Consider the following 17,832-nt stretch of genomic DNA (forward strand, 5'->3'; position numbering starts at 1 on the left):
AAATGCATGGATGACACAAGAAAATGAAAACATTTCCATTGTGTTCCATTTAAAATTCAAATGACAAAATAGAAGCAAAAATAAAATAAGAATAATCATAATACTGAAAATAATAAGAATTGTGTGTACATAACAAGAACCTAAAAAATTATAAATACATTAAGACAGTAAATTAAGATATAACGTAAAGTTAAAAAAAATATGCAATTAACAGGAAATAAAAAGGTTGTCTAAAGTTCTAAAAACATTCTGGAGTCATGGTAACAGCAACATGAGACTTAACTAAACTGACTAAACCAATTAACCAATTAAACTACAAAAACACAATGAATTAATAACACTAACAACACTGCTAAATTAACATGAACCACAATAACAATATTAAAAAACCCCAAACCCCGAACTCCCATTGTGCATTGCAGCACAACGTCCATTGTTTACTGTTTAGTTAAAATCACTCATTGCTCCAAAAATATTTGTCAACATCAACATTCCAGTTTCGCAGTGTTCATCCTTGACCCAAAATACATAAGCATACCAAACGGCAAATGGAGATTACACACGCAATGCATTTGGAAAGTATTCACAGCGCTTCACTTTTTATACATTTTGTTATGTTACAGCCTTATTCAAAAATACCACAGCCGGTCTGCTCTGTGTAAGCCTGATCCCTCTGATCTCAGACGCTAAGCAGTGCAGAATCTGGTTAGTACTTGGATGGGAGACCTCTACGGAAAACCAGCGGCGGGGTATTTCTCCGGATAAAACTGGAGTTGCGTCAAGAAGGGCATCCGGCGTAAAACTTGTGCCAAATACCAATGCGGATCTGGCTGTATCTGCTTTGGCAACCCGAACAACAGCGGGAGCAGTCGAATGGACAACAACAACAGCCTTATTCAAAAAGGGAGTAAATTCATTTTCCCCCTCAAAATGACTATGAAAGAAGTTTTTTTTGCAAAAGTATTAAAAATAAAAAACTAAGAAATCACATGTAAATAAGCATTCACAACCTTTGCTAAATACTTTGTTGATACACTTTTGGCAGCAGTTACAACCTTAGGGCTTCTTGAATATGATGCCGCAGGCTTGATGCACCTATCTTTGGGCAGTTTTGCCCATTCCTCTTTGCAGCACCTCTCAAGCTCCATCAGGTTGGATGGGGAGCATCCAACCTGATATTTTCAGATCTCTCCAGAGATGTTCAATCGGATTCAGGTCTGGGCTCTGGCTGGGCCACTCAAGCACATTCACAAAGTTGACCTGAAGCCACTCCTTTGATATCTTGACTGTGTGCTTCGGGTCATTGTTCTGTAAAAGAATAACCGTTGCCCGAGTCTGAGGTCAAGAGCGCTCTGGAGCAGGTTTTCATCCAGGATGCCTCTGTACAGTTGTGCTCAAAAGTTTACATACCCTTTTTTTTTTTGGCCATTTTTTCAGAGAATATGAATGATAACACAAAAAAAATTCACTCATGGTTAGTGGTTGGGTGAAGCCATTTATTCTTAAACAACTGTGTGTATTCTTTTTAAATCATAATGACAACAGAAACTACCCAAATGACCCTGATCAAAAGTTGAACTACCCCTGTTCTTAATGCCATATATTACCCCCTTTAACATCAGTGACAGCTTGGAGTCTTTTGTGGTAGTTGTGGACGAGACTCTCTGATGGTAAAGGTGCCACTGAATACGAGGTCTGTTAGAAAACTATCTGACCTTTTTATTTTTTGCAAAAACTATATGGATTTGAATCATGTGCGCTTGCATCAGCCAAGCTTGAACCTTCGTGCGCATGCGTGAGTTTTTTCACGCCTGTCGGTTGCGTCATTCGCCTGTGAGCACGCTTTGAGTGAGCAGTGGTCCAGCCCCCTCGTCGGATTTTTATTGTGAGGAAAATGTCTGAACGATTTGGAGCTTTGCTGCATCAAATTTTTCCAGAAACTGTGAGAGACAGCCAGGTGGAAACCATTCGGAAGATTCAGATGGCTTTCAGGGACGATTCTATGGGGATCACACAGATTAAGGAGTGTTACAACCGGTTTAACGACGGCACACAATGGCGGAGGGCGCGCCGCACTCTGAGCGGCGATTGACAGGCTGAAATGACCAGATCATTTCCAAATTGAACGCTGTGTTGATCCGGGACGTCGTCTGACTACTACAGAAATGGCAGAAGAGCACTTTTTCGGCACATTCCACTGTTACAGGAGTTTTTGTCATGGAAAGAGGAGCGGAGGAATTCGCCACGGAGCCGCTAATGGCGCGGGACAAAAGCACCTCCATGTTGGTCTCACAGGACATGTTATAACATGCCCAGCTCTTGCACCATTCGGAAGATTCAGACGGCTTTCGGTGGCTTTTCAGTCGTGTGACTATCCGAGAAATTGTGGACGAGCTGGACATGCCACAACATGTCCTGTGAGGCTTCATCACAGCGTTGCTTTTTGTCCCGCGCCATTAGCGGCTCCGTCCCGATGCGCAAATTCCTCCGCACGTCTTTTCATGACAAAAACGTCCGTAACAGCAGAATGTGCCGAAAAAGTGGTATGTCCACCTCTTCTGCCATTTCTGTAGTAGTCAGACGATGTCCCGGATCAACACAGCGTTCAGTTTGAAAATGATCTGGTCGTTTCAGCCTGTCGATCGCCGCTCGGAGCGCGGCGCACCCTCCGCCATTGTGCGCCGTCTTTAAACGGGTAGTTTCTGTTGTCATTATGATTTAAAAAGAGTAAACACAGCTGTTTGGCAATGGATGGCTTCACCCAACCACTAACCATGAGTGAAAAAAAGTTTTTGGTTATCATTCATATTCTATGGAACCCGGGAGAGGTCACTTAAAGTGATCATTTTTTCTGGCCATGATAATTTGTGCGCACGTTTTCCTTTAATTGAGCCCACGAATTAATAAAACGTACTCTCAAATTAATAAAACGTGCGCACATTTTACTGGCCATCATAATTTGTGCACACATTTTAATGGCCATCATAATTTGTGCGCACGTTTTCCTTTAATTGAGCACTCAAATTAATGCGCACGTTTTCCTTTAATTGAGCCCTCTAATTAATAAAACGTGCGCACATTTTCCTTTAATTGAGCCCTCAAATTAATAAAACGTGCGCACGTTTTCCTTTCATTCAAAATGATCTCCATTAATATGACCTAAACTGTCATCCTCAAGACAGGGAGGCGCTTCGCCCTCACCATCCTTTATAATGTGCTTAAACTCCAGATGATGCCATGCTGGATAGCTAGAGTTCTCTATATGTCCTTGTGTGCCCAAACCATAATGATATAACCTGACCAGATCCATTTCTAATGGGGAAATGTATTACACTGTCTTCTGGTTTGTTGAATAATCGCCAACATTTATGTGTCAAAACAATATTGAGTAATTGAGTGCACGTTTTACAAATTGTGGCCACGTTTAAGTAGATCGTGCCTTTGTTTTACTCAAACGATGCTGAAAACATGCGCACAATTTCATAAAATGAGTGCACAATATCATAAAACAAGCGCACAATATAATAAAATGTGCCCACAATATAATAAAATGTGCGCACAATATAATAAAATGAGTGCACAATATAATAAAATGTGCGCACAATATAATAAAATGAGCGCACAATATAATAAAATGAGTGCATAATATCATAAAACAAGTGCACAATATAATAAAACGTGCCCACAATATAATAAAATGTGCGCACAATATAATAAAATGAGCACACAATATAATAAAACGTGCGCACAATATAATAAAATGAGCGCACAATATAATAAAATGAGCGCACAATATAATAAAATGAGCGCACATTCTCTCTACATGCAAAACATTTTGCGATGACACTTCCAGGGCTCTGTAATATTCTCTAAAAATGGGCAAAAAAATTTAAACTTCTGCCAGGTTATGTAAACTATTGAGCACAACTGTACATTGCTACATTAATTTTTTCCCTCAATCCTGACTGGTATTACAGTACATACACACACACACACACATATATATATATGTATATATATATATATATATATATATATGTGTGTGTGTGTGTGTGTGTGTGTGTGTGTGTGTGTGTGTGTGTGTGTGTGTGTGTGTGTGTGTGTGTGTGTGTGAAAAAAAAATCTCAAAAAACTTTTTCCACATTGTCATTATGGCTTATTGTGTGTAGAATTTGGTGGAAAAAACCCAGCTACAACAATTTCATCCATTCTGGAATAAGGCTGTAACAACAAAATGTGGAAGAAGTGAAGCGCAGTGAATACTTTGCAGGTGGAATATATACAATTTAGAAGGGCCTTGGAACATGGTTCTTAGTATTTTGCACATGTCAAAACCATCTTACTCTCACCTCTCTGACTTTGTCTCCAAACTATCGCACCTGAGCTGTCATCTCTCTGATATGTTCATTCCTAATCCTGTCCATTCTTCTCGGAGAATTGCAACATCCTCAGCTCTTTTGACAGTGTTGGCAAGCCGTCTGCCTTGCCCTTTTACTGTTTTGTTTGCTTCTACTCTGCTTTTGCTTTTTTTTGCGCCTATCGAGATGTGTCTGCTTTACATGTTTATGATCACCAAACTCTTTTCAAAATTAAAGCTTCATCTGAGGCTTTATTGTGGTCTGATTGTTCATTGTTCGGCAAACACTTCTTCCTGTGCTGGTCAGTGACGCGTTACTCTAATATGACCACTTTTTTTAGTAACGAGTAATCTAACGCGTTAATCTTTCCAAATCAGTAATCAGATTAAAGTTACTTCTCCATGTCACTGTGTGTTACTATTATTTTTCATTGTGAGTCGACAGCAGCATTAAACTTGGTCTGTGGGCAGGAGGTCGGGGTTCGACTGAACTGCCCACTTTAAGCGAGCTGTGAGCTTTTCATCCACGGTTTTTTGCAGCTGCTCAACTCGTCCTCACCTCTTAAAGCGCGGTGATCAGCACACCTGCACTGAGCTTTACAAAGACATTTTTATACTTTTTTCCTCCTTTATTTAGAATTCTGAGCTGAGCCGCTCCGTATTGTCTCGTTAAAAACAGCTGATACTCAGCGACGCGTCAACAACTAACACTATTTTCCACTCAAATGCACCTAAACTCTCTTTCTGAGGACCACATGATGTGAAAATGCAATAAAACTTTCTTACCTGTAAATCTGGTCCTGTTTTCTACATAAATAAATGTTATCCATTCTTTGTGCTCAAACATCAAAGCAGGGGCGAATCCAAATAGATTAAAGGTCCAGTTTTGAAGCCGTTTTTTACTACAACTACTAATTTACTACTAATTAATCCTACTAATTTGTGCGCACGTCTTTCATTAAAAAATGTCCTTAAACAGTGGAATGTCCGCATAAAGTCCTAATGCCGGCCTCTTCTGAATCTTCTCTGTTCTCTCACGATGTCCTGGGTGAATTAAGCCTTAAATTAGGATGTTTTCAGCTGGAAACAGGCCGACGACGGCGCCTGGAAGCGCTGCACGACTGCCCGCTCCGTGGGAAGTCCTTACACCGACAGAAACACCCCATAATTTCTCATCAGCCGTTAAACTTTTCACCGAAAACCAGCTTAATTTCTCAAATAGTGTCCACTCAGATATTCCTCACAGGTCCAGAAAAAATGTTGATAAAGCAACGCGCGCCGTCTCGAGCAGTGTGTGAAACAAAGGAATTCAGCCGAGAGGGTGGGACCACATCTCACTCAAGGCCTGCCCACAGGGAAATGATGTCACTGACACGCGTGAAAAAACTCACGCATGCGCACAAGGGTTCAAGCATGATTAGTGTAATCGCACGTCATTCAAATCCATATAGTTAAAAAAAAAAATAAAAGGGTCGGTTTATTATCTAATAGACCTCATACATGACTGTTGTGAATCCAGTCCTCTGGTCAAGGATTCTTAATCCTGATCAGTTCCTTTAATTTTACCCAGTGTGTATCTGGCCCGACTCATGAAAAGGGGCATATTTTAGCTTGTGTTGTCTTGATTTAGCTGAAATCTGTACAACTCTGTGTTTTTCTGTTCATCTACCTGTGCTGTTCACATTGACGCTTCCCTGTTCGGCAGTTAAACCACCTGCGCCCGAGTGCTTCCGGCGCATTATTAACCCTTCGATTGCTACACAGTTTTCCACTGTTTTTAATGATTCTTTTTTGTGTATACTTGATGGAAAATGTGGTCTCAGTGCCGATGAGAGTTTGTCTGTCACATGTATGGAGATCTTGGACTGTGTCGCTCCTCTTAGGCCAAGGTACTCTAAACCACGCTCACAGCAGCCCAGTCTCACATTTTTTTTTTTTTTTTTTTGTGCTCCCATCACGAAATTAGTCAAATTTTCATGACAGGGTTTATTTAACTCACTGTTACTAACCCTACTCCTTCCCCCAACCCTAACCATAACCGCCCAAACCCCTCCACCTCGCTTCACTTTTAAGTTCGTGCAGCCATCACGGAATGAATTAGAATGAATTTGTGCTGCCGTGTTGAAAATGAGGTGCTTTTTGTCACAATATCACAAACCAATAGATTAATGTATATTTCGTGTTGCTGAATCACGACTTGCTGTGAGACCAGGTTGCTCACAGCCATGGTTAAATGAGTCAACACGGGCACTCAGACATGCATATAGACTCACTGAGAGAAAGTGGAAAAAAGATCATCTCATTGTATCTCGACAAATTCTTCATGGCTGTGTGTTTGCTTATCAGAAAGATGTCAAAGCTGACAAAGCAACATATTTCTCTACTTTAGTCAGAAATAATTGCCATAAGCCTCAGATCCTGTTCAGTGTCTTGTACTCTCTTATTAATCCCAGTGATGTCTCCCCTCTTGTGCCAACACCTACACTTTGGAACAATTTCTTCCAATTTTTTTTTTAATCACAAAAATGTCTCCCCTCAGACCAACTCATTCAGGTGTTAGGACCATCATCGACTTTTCTCTGTGTTCTGCTGCCATCGATCAGTTCAAGCCTTTGTGTTGTGAAAGTGTAGTGACACGGACCCACAACAGGGGGCGCAAATGAACGGCCAATAGATGAGCCAAAAAGTAACAATTTAATGTTGTGAAATGTGCACAACGAATATACAGACAATCTCAGAATATAATTACAGTCAATCCACAAAGGTGACGTGTGGGCAGGCTCAAGGATAGAAGACGTCCGTCCTGAGAAGAGCCGGAACCACACGATTTCCGCCACCACAGAACCTGGTGAATACTGGAGCCGCCAAGTCCCGAATTCCCAGGTGATCACCGTCCCCGACTGTCGGATCTGGTACTGCTGGCGAGAACAAAGACAGTCAAGTGTGGGTGTGTGTAGACCCAGTAACAACAGCGGTGGGAATGCCACCTCCACCTCTCACTCAATAACTTGCAGAGTACTGAAGATTCCTCAGGGAAAAGAGTGCCTTCTAGCGCTCTCTCAGCTTCCACTGACAGCGGTACCGGTACTCCTGCAAACACTCACAATATACAAACAATATTGTAAAACGGCTGAGGATATTACCTCCAATGAAGTATGATATCTCGGCAACGAGGTGGAGATGACGTCTGGTCTTTATGGAGTGAGATGATGTTGAGTAGATGGGTGACAGCTGTCAAGAGGTAATGAGTGACAGCTGTCACCCCCGGCTGTGTCCATGGCGGCAGCGCCCTCTCGTGCCTGAAGCCCGCACTTCAGGCAGGGCGCCCACTGGTGGTGGGCCAGCAGTACCTCCTCTTCTGGCGGCCCACACACAACAGGACCCCCCCCTCTCAACGGGCGCCTCCCGGCGCCCGACCCGGCTTGTTGGGGTGTCGACGGTAGAAGTCGGCCAGGAGGGCCGGATCCAGGATGAAGCTCCTCTTCACCCAGGAGCGTTCTTCGGGTCCATACCCCTCCCAGTCCACCAAGTACTGGAACCCCCGGCCCATCCGACGGACGTCCAGGAGCCGGCGCACCGTCCAAGCCGGCTCCCCGTCGATGATCCGAGCAGGAGGCGGCGCCGGTCCGGGAGCACAGAGGGTTGAGGTGTGGTGAGGTTTGATACGTGACACGTGGAAAACCGGATGGATCCGCAGTGAAGCCGGGAGGTGGAGCTTCACTGCGGCAGGACTGAGGACTTTGAGGATCTTGAAGGGGCCAATGTACCTGTCCTGAAGTTTCGGGGAGTCCACCTGGAGGGGGATGTCCTTCGTAGAAAGCCACTCCTCCTGCCTGGGCTGGTAAGCAGGGGCCGGGGATCGCCGGCGGTCTGCATGGGTCTTCGCCCTCGTCCGGGCCTTCAACAAGGCAGAACGGGCGGAGCGCCACACCCGACGGCACTTCCGCAGGTGGGCCTGGACCGAGGGCACACCGACCTCTCCCTCCACCACGGGAAACAACGGGGGCTGATACCCCAAACACACCTCAAATGGGGAGAGGCCGGTGGCAGAAGACACCTGGCTGTTATGCGCATACTCGATCCAGGCCAGATGGTTACTCCAGGCCGTCGGGTGTGCGGATGTGACGCAGCGGAGGGTCTGTTCCAGTTCCTGGTTGGCCCGCTCTGCCTGTCCGTTCGTCTGTGGATGGTACCCGGACGAGAGGCTCACGGTGGCCCCCAGTTCCCTGCAGAAGCTCCTCCAGACGTGTGAGGAGAACTGGGGACCACGATCTGAGACGATGTCGGAGGGTATCCCATGCAGACGGACGACGTGGTGGACCAGGAGGTCTGCTGTCTCCTGGGCTGTTGGGAGCTTCGGGAGGGCCACGAAGTGGGCTGCCTTGGAGAATCGGTCCACTATCGTGAAGATGGCGGTGTTGCCCTGGGATGGCGGGAGGCCCGTGACGAAATCCAGGCCGATGTGGGACCAGGGGCGATGAGGCAGCGGCTGGAGGAGTCCTTGGGCCTTTTTATGTACTGTCTTGCCCCTGGCACAGGTGGTGCAGGCCTGGATATATTCCCGGACGTCTGCCTCCATAGACGCCCACCAGAAGCGCTGCCGGACAACTGCCACGGTCCTTCGCACCCCTGGATGACAGGAGAGCTTGGAACCGTGACAGAAGTCCAAGACTGCAGCTCTGGCCTCTGGTGGGACGTACAGACGGTTTTTCGGACCGGTTCCGGGGTCCGGGCTCCGTGCCAGGGCCTCCCGGACGGTCTTCTCCACGTCCCAGGTGAGGGTGGCCATGATAGTGGACTCCGGAATGATGGGCACCGGTGGATCCAACAGCACCGTTTTGACTTCGTCTTCGTGTACCCGGGACAAGGCATCCGATCTCTGGTTCTTGGTCCCGGGGCGATAGGTGATCCAGAAGTCAAAACGTCCGAAGAACAGTGACCAGCGGGCTTGCCTGGGGTTCAGCCGCTTGGCGGTCCTGATATACTCCAGGTTCCGATGGTCAGTGAAAACCGTGAATGACAAAGACGCTCCCTCCAGCAGGTGTCTCCACTCCTCAAGAGCCGCTTTCACCGCAAGGAGTTCTCGATTGCCGACGTCATAGTTCCGTTCAGCCGGGGTCAACCTGCGTGAAAAGTAGCCACACGGGTGAAGAACCTTATTGGTCTCTCCGCTCTGGGATAGCACGGCTCCTATCCCTGAGTCAGAGGCGTCCACTTAAACCACGAACTGGCGGCTAGGGTCGGGCTGCACCAAAACTGGCGCAGTAGAGAACCGTCGTTTCAACTCCTTGAACGCGGCTTCGCACCGATCCGACCAGGTGAAGGGGACTTTTGGAGAGGTCAGGGCTGTCAGGGGGCTAACTACCTGACTGTAGCTCTTAATGAACCTCCTATAGAAATTAGCAAAGCCGAGGAACTGTTGCAGCTTCCTACGGCTTGTTGGGTGGGGCCAATCTCTCACCGCCGCAACCTTGCCCGGATCAGGGGCGACGGAGTTAGAGGAGATGATAAACCCCAGGAAGGACAAAGACGTGCGGTGAAACTCGCACTTCTCGCCCTTCACAAACAGTCGGTTCTCTAATAACCGCTGCAGGACCTGATGTACATGCTGGACATGGGTCTCAGGATCCGGAGAAAAGATGAGAATATCGTCCAGATATATGAAGATGAATCGGTGCAGGAAGTCCCGCAAGACGTCATTAACCAAGGCTTGGAACGTCGCGGGGGCGTTGGTGAGGCCGAACGGCATGACCAGGTACTCAAAGTGACCTAACAGGGTGTTAAATGCCGTCTTCCATTCGTCTCCCTTCCGGATCCGAACCAGGTGATACGCATTTCTAAGATCCAGTTTAGTAAAGATTTTGGCTCCATGCAGGGGGGTGAACACGGAATCCAACAATGGCAACGGGTATCGGTTGCGAACCGTAATCTCATTCAGCCCCCTGTAATCAATGCATGGACGGAGTCCGCCATCTTTCTTGCCCGCAAAAAAGAAACCTGCCCCCATCGGGGAGGTGGAGTTCCGGATCAGCCCGGCAGCTAATGAGTCCCGGATGTAGGTCTCCATTGATTCGCGCTCAGGTCGTGAGAGGTTGTACGGCCTGCTGGACGGGAACTCAGCGCCTGGAACCAAATCAATGGCACAATCGTACGGACGGTGCGGGGGAAGGGTGAGTGCCAGATCCTTGCTGAAGACGTCAGCAAGATCGTGGTACTCAACCGGCACTGCCGTCAGATTGGGAGGAACTTTGACCTCCTCCTTAGCCTGTAAACCGGGAGGAACCGAGGATCCTAAACACACCCGATGGCAGGTTTCGCTCCACTGAACCACCACCCCAGACGGCCAATCAATCCGGGGACTGTGCTTCAACATCCATGGGAAGCCCAAAATCATGCGGGAGGTAGAAGGAGTTACAAAAAACTCAATCTCCTCCCGATGGTTTCCAGACACCACCAGAGTTACTGGTTGTGTCTTGTGTGTGATTAAAGGGAGGAGCGTGCCATCTAGTGCCCGCACCTGCACTGGCGAAGGAAGCGCCACCAGAGGGAGCCCTACCTCCCTTGCCCATCTGCTGTCTAGCAGATTCCCTTCTGACCCCGTGTCCACCAGTGCTGGGGCTTGAAGGGTTAAATCCCCGCTCAGGATTGTGACTGGGAGTCGTGTGGCAATCTGTGTGTGTCTCACTTGAATGTTTTGACCCCCCCCTTAGCCCAGTCTCTAAGGGCGAGTGTTGTCGTTTTGGCCGTTTGGGGCAGTTTTTCTGTATGTGCTCCTTTGAGCTGCAGAAAAAACACTCCCCGCGAATCAGCCTCCTCATTTTGGCCCTGTGCGTTTCCCTAACAACGTCAGCAGGGGGAGCTGTTGCCCCACAGAGCGCTGCAGCTGTGGAGCGTGGGGAGGGCAGCCCCTTTTCGAACCCGGAAGGGAGAGGGGCAGCGCGTATCTGGCCACGTCCTTCGCCTCGCTCCCGACGGCATTCCTCTAACCGATTGTCTAACCGTATAACAAGATCGATAAGCCCATCTAAATCCCGCGGTTCGTCCTTAGCTACCAGCTGCTCCTTCAGGACCAACGACAGTCCGTTTATGAAGGCGGCGCGGAGCGCAACGTTATTCCAGCCGGACCTCGCAGCCGCGATGCGGAAGTTGACTGCATAAGCGGCTGCGCTCTCGCGTCCCTGTCTCATTGACAGCAGCACAGTTGAAGCGGTCTCTCCTCTGTTAGGGTGATCAAACACTGTTCTGAACTCCCCCACAAACCCAGTGTATGCTGATAACAACCGTGAGTTCTGTTCCCAGAGCGCCGTAGCCCAGGCGCGTGCCTTACCCCGAAGCAGAGCAATCACATAAGCTATTTTACTAGCATCTGACGCGTACATGACGGGACGTTGTGCGAAGACGAGCGAACACTGCATGAGAAAGTCCGCGCACGTCTCCACACAACCTCCGTACGGCTCAGGAGGGCTTATGTATGCTTCAGGGGATGGTGGGAGGGGTTGTTGAACCACCACTGGAACGTTCATATCCTGCACAGGGTCGGCAGGAGGAGGAGCTGCAGCAGCGCCCTGAGCGCTCACCGCCATCTGTGCGGAGAGAGCCTCCACCCTGCGGTTCAGGAGGATGTTTTGCTCGGTCATTTGATCCAACCGAGCCGTAAAGGCGGTGAGAATGTGCTGCAGCTCACCAATCACGCCTCCTGCAGACGCCTGCGATCCCTGCTCTCCCCTTGGTCGTTCAACAGCCGGGTGGCGCCCCTCGGAGTCCGTCACGGTGGCCAAGATATCCTGTTGTGAAAGTGTAGTGACATGGACCCACAACAGGGGGCGCAAATGAACGGCCAATAGATGAGCCAAAAAGTAACAATTTAATGTTGTGAAATGTGCACAACGAATATACAGACAATCTCAGAATATAATTACAGTCAATCCACAAAGGTGACGTGTGGGCAGGCTCGAGGATAGAAGACGTCCGTCCTGAGAAGAGCCGGAACCACACGATTTCCGCCACCACAGAACCTGGTGAATACTGGAGCCGCCAAGTCCCGAATTCCCAGGTGATCACCGTCCCCGACTGTCGGATCTGGTACTGCTGGCGAGAACAAAGACAGTCAAGTGTGGGTGTGTGTACACCCAGTAACAACAACGGTGGGAATGCCACCTCCACCTCTCACTCAATAACTTGCAGAGTACTGAAGATTCCTCAGGGAAAAGAGTGCCTTCTAGCGCTCTCTCAGCTTCCACTGACAGCGGTACCGGTACTCCTGCAAACACTCACAATATACAAACAATATTGTAAAACGGCTGAGGATATTACCTCCAATGAAGTATGATATCTCGGAAACGAGGTGGAGATGACGTCTGGTCTTTATGGAGTGAGATGATGTTGAGTAGATGGGTGACAGCTGTCAAGAGGTAATGAGTGACAGCTGTCACCCCCGGCTGTGTCCATGGCGGCAGCGCCCTCTCGTGCCTGAAGCCCGCACTTCAGGCAGGGCGCCCACTGGTGGTGGGCCAGCAGTACCTCCTCTTCTGGCGGCCCACACACAACACTTTGTCCTTCTCCCAACTTTCTGATGTCGTCAATCATCTGCATCCCACAAATTGTTCTTTAGATATCATTCCTCCTCATGTCCTAGATGAGGAGGAATGATGTTTTTGATTCAGTGGGAGCCACTATTTTGTTGCTGGTTAACACCATTCATACTTCTGGCTGGGTGCCTTTAACTTTAAAGATGCTGTGGTGAAACCTTTAATTAAAAAGAAAAATGGCGATTCTTCCATCCTTTCAAATTTTAGGCCTATAACTCAACTCCCCTTTTTATCCAAGGTGTTGGAGAGAGTGGTTTACATCCAGTTGCAGTCGTTTTTAGCCCAGCATGACATTTATGAAAAGTTTCAGTCTGGCTTCAAACCTAGACATGGCACCGAAACTGCTCAGAGCTTTTAATGATTTGATTTTAGCTGCTAACACAGGTAGTCCTGTTGTAATTTTATTTTTATTTTTAATTCATTTATTTACAATGTTCAATGTTTACAATGATTAATATTCAAATTGATAAACTTTATTGTTTTTGGACAAATATTTGCTCATTTTGAAACGGATGCCTGCAACACATTTCAAAAAAGTTGGGACAGGGGCAACAAAAGACTGGCAAAGTTGATGAATGCTCAAAGAACACATAATTGGAAACAGGTGAGTGTCATGATTGGGTATAAAAGGAGCATCCCCAAAAGGCTCAGCTGTTCAACAGTTTAAGAACGTTTCTCAGCATTCAGTTGCAAGGAATTTAGGGATTCCATCATCTATAGTCCATAATATGAGAAGATTCAGAGAATCTGGAGAACTTTCTACATGTAAGCGGCAAGGCCAAAAACCAACATTGAATGTCCCTGACCTTCAATCCCTCAGGCGGCACTGCATTAAAAACCAACATCATTATGTAAAGGATCTTACCACATGGGCTCAAGAACACTTCAGAAAACCACTGTCAGTTAACACAGTTCATCGCTACATCTACAAGTGCAAGATAAACTCTACCATGCAAGGCGAAAGCCATACATCAACAACATCCAGAAAGGCAGCCGCCTTCTCTGGGCCTGAGCTCATTTGAAATGGACAGACGCAAAGTGGTAAAGTGTGCTGTGGTCTGATGAGTCCACATTTCAGATTTGTTTTTGGAAATCATGGACGTTGTGTCCTCCGGACAAAAGAGGAAAAAGGCCACCCAGACTGTTACCAGTGCAAAGTTCAAAAGTCAGCATCTGTGATGGTATGGGGTGTGTTGGTGCCCATGGCATGGGCAACTTACACATCTGTGATGGCACCATCAATGCTGAAAGGTACATCCAGATTTTGGAGCAACACATGCTGCCATCCAGGCAACATCTTTTTCAGTGATGTCCCTACTTATTTCAGCAAGACAATGCCAAGCCACATTCTGCACATGTTACAACAGCGTGGCTTTGTAGTAAAAGAGTGCTGGTACTAGACTGGCCTGCCTGCAGTCCAGACCTGTTGCCAATTGAAAATGTGTGGCGCATTATGAAGCGCAAAATACGACAACGGAGACCCCGGACTGTTGAACAACTGAAGTCATACATCAAGCAAGAATGGGAAAGAATTCCACCTACAAAGCTTTGACAATTAGTGTTCTCAGTTTCCAAATGCTTATTGAGTGTTGTTAGAAGGAAAGGTAATGTAACACAGTGGTAAACATACCACTGTCCCAGCTTTTTTGAAAAGTGTTGCAGGCATCCATTTCAAAATGAGCAAATATTTGTACAAAAACAATAAAGTTTATCCGTTTGAACATTAAATATCTTGTCTTTGTGGTTTATTCAGTTGAACATAGGTTGAAGAGGATTTGCAAATCATTGTATTCTGTTTTTATTTACATTTTACACAACGTCCCAACTTCATTGGAATTGGGGTTGTACGATTGGGGGCAACTTGGTGCCCGTTCTTTAAATTAAGTGCAGCACTTTGGTCGACTGCTGTTGTTTTAAATGTGCTTTAGAAATGAAGGCTGAGTTGAGTTGAGCTCTGCCACCTCCAGCTCTGCCTCCTGTCTTTTTGTTCATGCCACTGTCTCTAAGCAGTACAACATAGCTAGTCTGACAACTGCCTTGTAGACTTTCCCCATCACTCTTGCTGATATTTTTCAGTCACAAATCACTCCTGCCACCTTTCCCCATCCACTCCACCCTGCCTGTACTCTCTTCTTCAACTCTCTACCACACACTCCATTACTTTGGACAGTTGACCCCGAGTATTTAAACTCATCTGCTTTCACCACCTCTACTCCTTGTAACCGCACAATTCCACTGGGCTCCCTCTCATTCACACACATGTATTCAGTCTTTCTCCTACTGACTTTCATTCCCCTTCTGTCCAGAACATATCTCTACCTCTCCAGGCTAGACTCAACCTGCTCTCTACTCTCACTACAGATCACAATGTAATCCCCAAATGTTATAGTCCATGGAGACTCCTGTCTGAGGTCATCTGTCAATCTGTACATCACCACTGCAAACAAGTAAGGACTGATCATTGGTGTCATCCCACCTCCACATCTGAACACCTCACCACTGTCACAGTGTCCTTGTATATGTCCTGCACTACCCTCACATACTTCTCTGCCACTCTGGACTTCCTCATACATTACCACAGCTCTTCTCTTGGCACCCTATCATAAGCTTTCCACAAACACACAATATAACTCCTTTTGGCCTTCTCTATACTTCTCCATCAGTATTCTCAGAGCAAACATTGCATCTGTAGTGCTCTTTCTCGGTATGAAACCATATTGCTGCTCACAGGTCTTCACCTGTTTTCTAAGCCTAGCTTCTACTACTCTTTCCCATAACTTCATGCTGTGGCTGATCAACTTTATGCCTCAGTAGTTACTGCAGCTCTGCGCATCACCCTTGTTCTTAAAAAATAGGAACGAGCACACTTTGGGTCCACTCCTCAGGCATCCTCTCGCTTTCCAAGATTTTATTAAACAATCTGGTTAGAAACTCCACTGCAATCTCTCCTAGACATTTCCATGCCTCCACTGGAATATCATCTGGACCAACTGCCTTTCCACTCTTCACCCTCTTCATAGCTGCCCTCACTTCATCCTTACTAATCTCTTGCATTTCCTGATTTAAATTTATTAATATAGTCTAACAGTATTAATTTAAAGTCTGTCCAAAGTATTCCAGAATGGCCCGAGAGGGTACAGATTTTCTTTGCAGCCACTGACTCCAGCACGTGATTTCACTGATGAACTCATCCCATCAACTCAAAGTGATTTTAATCAATGAAATCACCTGCTGGAGTCACTGGCTGCAAAGGAAACCTGTACCCTCTTGGCCTTTATGGAATACCTTGGACACCAAAGATAAAATAAGATAAAATAAGGAATTCCTGTATTACTTTTAATAAAACGTGCACACTTTCCCAATGGGGAAATATGAGAGAATCAAAAACAATAAGCCCCTTTGAAAGAGACAAAGAGAGAGAGAGAGAGAGAGAGAGAGAGAGAGAAAGTTAATAATAATTTACTGTCAATTAAATAGCACAGAAACATCTACACATGTCTCATCCAATCATCCAAACTCTTTAATTTTAACTGATTCTTTACCTTATCTCTACATAGTCATAGCTGCAAGAAGATGAACCCTCCAGGTTAAAGTCAGTAAAGTTCAGCATTATCTGCATGTCCACCTGAACGATGATCTTATAAATACATTCTCTACTATTTGGGTAGTTGTCAGGGTAGTTTGGAGAAGTGAAGGTCCCCATAGGGGAGGTGAAAGTCTCACTGCAATCTAGGAGGAGAAGAAACATTTTTACAAACAAACACTACATTTATAGATAAATTGTTCTACATAGATACACAAGTACAACCTCATATTCAAACCATCAAACTAACCTCCATTACAGAAAAATTGTAAAACAACCTCAAACTCTAAATAACAAAACTGAAGAAATAATAGGATGAAAGATGCAGATCAACAAGGTCTCCGAACTGCTGGACATGGCCTAACCCTGACCAATCTCAAAATTAACATTTATTACTTTTTAACCTAGAGCAGTGGTGTCCAAAAGTATTCCAGAAAGGGCCAAGAGGGTGCAGGTTTTCTTTGCAGCCACTGACTCCAGCAGGTGAGTTCAATGATTAACATCACTTTGAGGTGATGGGATGAGTTCATCAGTGAACTCACCTGCTGGAGTCAGTGGCTTCAAAGAAAACCTGCATCCTCTTTGCCCTTTCTGGAATACTTTGGACACCACTGACCCAGAGAATACGACAGATGTTTTAGGTTTATTTGTCCATTTAAGCCACTTTGTGCCTCTGACAGTACTCCCACCTGTGAGGGCATCACCACCTGCAATGTTTCAGCCATTCATGCCTTTAAGGCTCAAAGAAGGCATTGAACCTCACAACCAAGTGGGGGAATTGTAACAAATGTCTTTGTTCACTGCTGGAAAGTTACTTTCAAAAGTCTTTAGGACCTCTGTTGAACTGTGTTTGCCAGTGAGAGAAAGTGTGCACCTCCCCCCTTTTTGGAACATAAAACTAGCCCAGGTCATACAAACAATCTATCTGGGATCACCAGAAAGGACTGAAGGTCCAAACAGCATCTTTTTTTTCTGGTCAACACCAGTTCTAATGGATTCATAAGACCAGTTGATGGAACCTATCCAATTCCAAGGAAATCCAATACCATCCAATAGCATTTTCTGTCAATAACATCTCAATAATCCAAAACTGTCTCTCCCTTCTGCCAATCTGAACTATCAGTGACATGCGCCAGAGATGATCCACACATTTATACTAAAGGAATCACAGTGCCCCCTATTGGCTGTGATGGAAATGTATGCGGACTGAACAGAAAAAAAAAAATACCAATAATCTCCTTCTTTTTCATGTAAATACGTTTTTGTTGAAGCTTTGAATATAACCATTATAATTGTTGTTATGC

General features: G+C 46.0%; 1 protein-coding gene across 1 annotated transcript in view; it reads right to left on the reverse strand.

Annotated features, from left to right (window-relative positions):
- cubn (cubilin (intrinsic factor-cobalamin receptor)) overlaps positions 1-17,832 on the reverse strand; it is a 362,295-nt gene that overhangs the window by 196,479 nt on the left and 147,984 nt on the right. Inside the window, exon 23 of the mRNA XM_034169223.1 lies at positions 16,488-16,674. Within this exon, the coding sequence (XP_034025114.1) occupies positions 16,488-16,674 (187 nt within the window). The remainder of the gene's footprint in view (positions 1-16,487; positions 16,675-17,832) is intronic.

This window comes from Thalassophryne amazonica, chromosome 1, assembly GCF_902500255.1.
Source record: "Thalassophryne amazonica chromosome 1, fThaAma1.1, whole genome shotgun sequence".
In the NCBI taxonomy this organism is placed as follows: Eukaryota; Metazoa; Chordata; class Actinopteri; order Batrachoidiformes; family Batrachoididae; genus Thalassophryne; species Thalassophryne amazonica.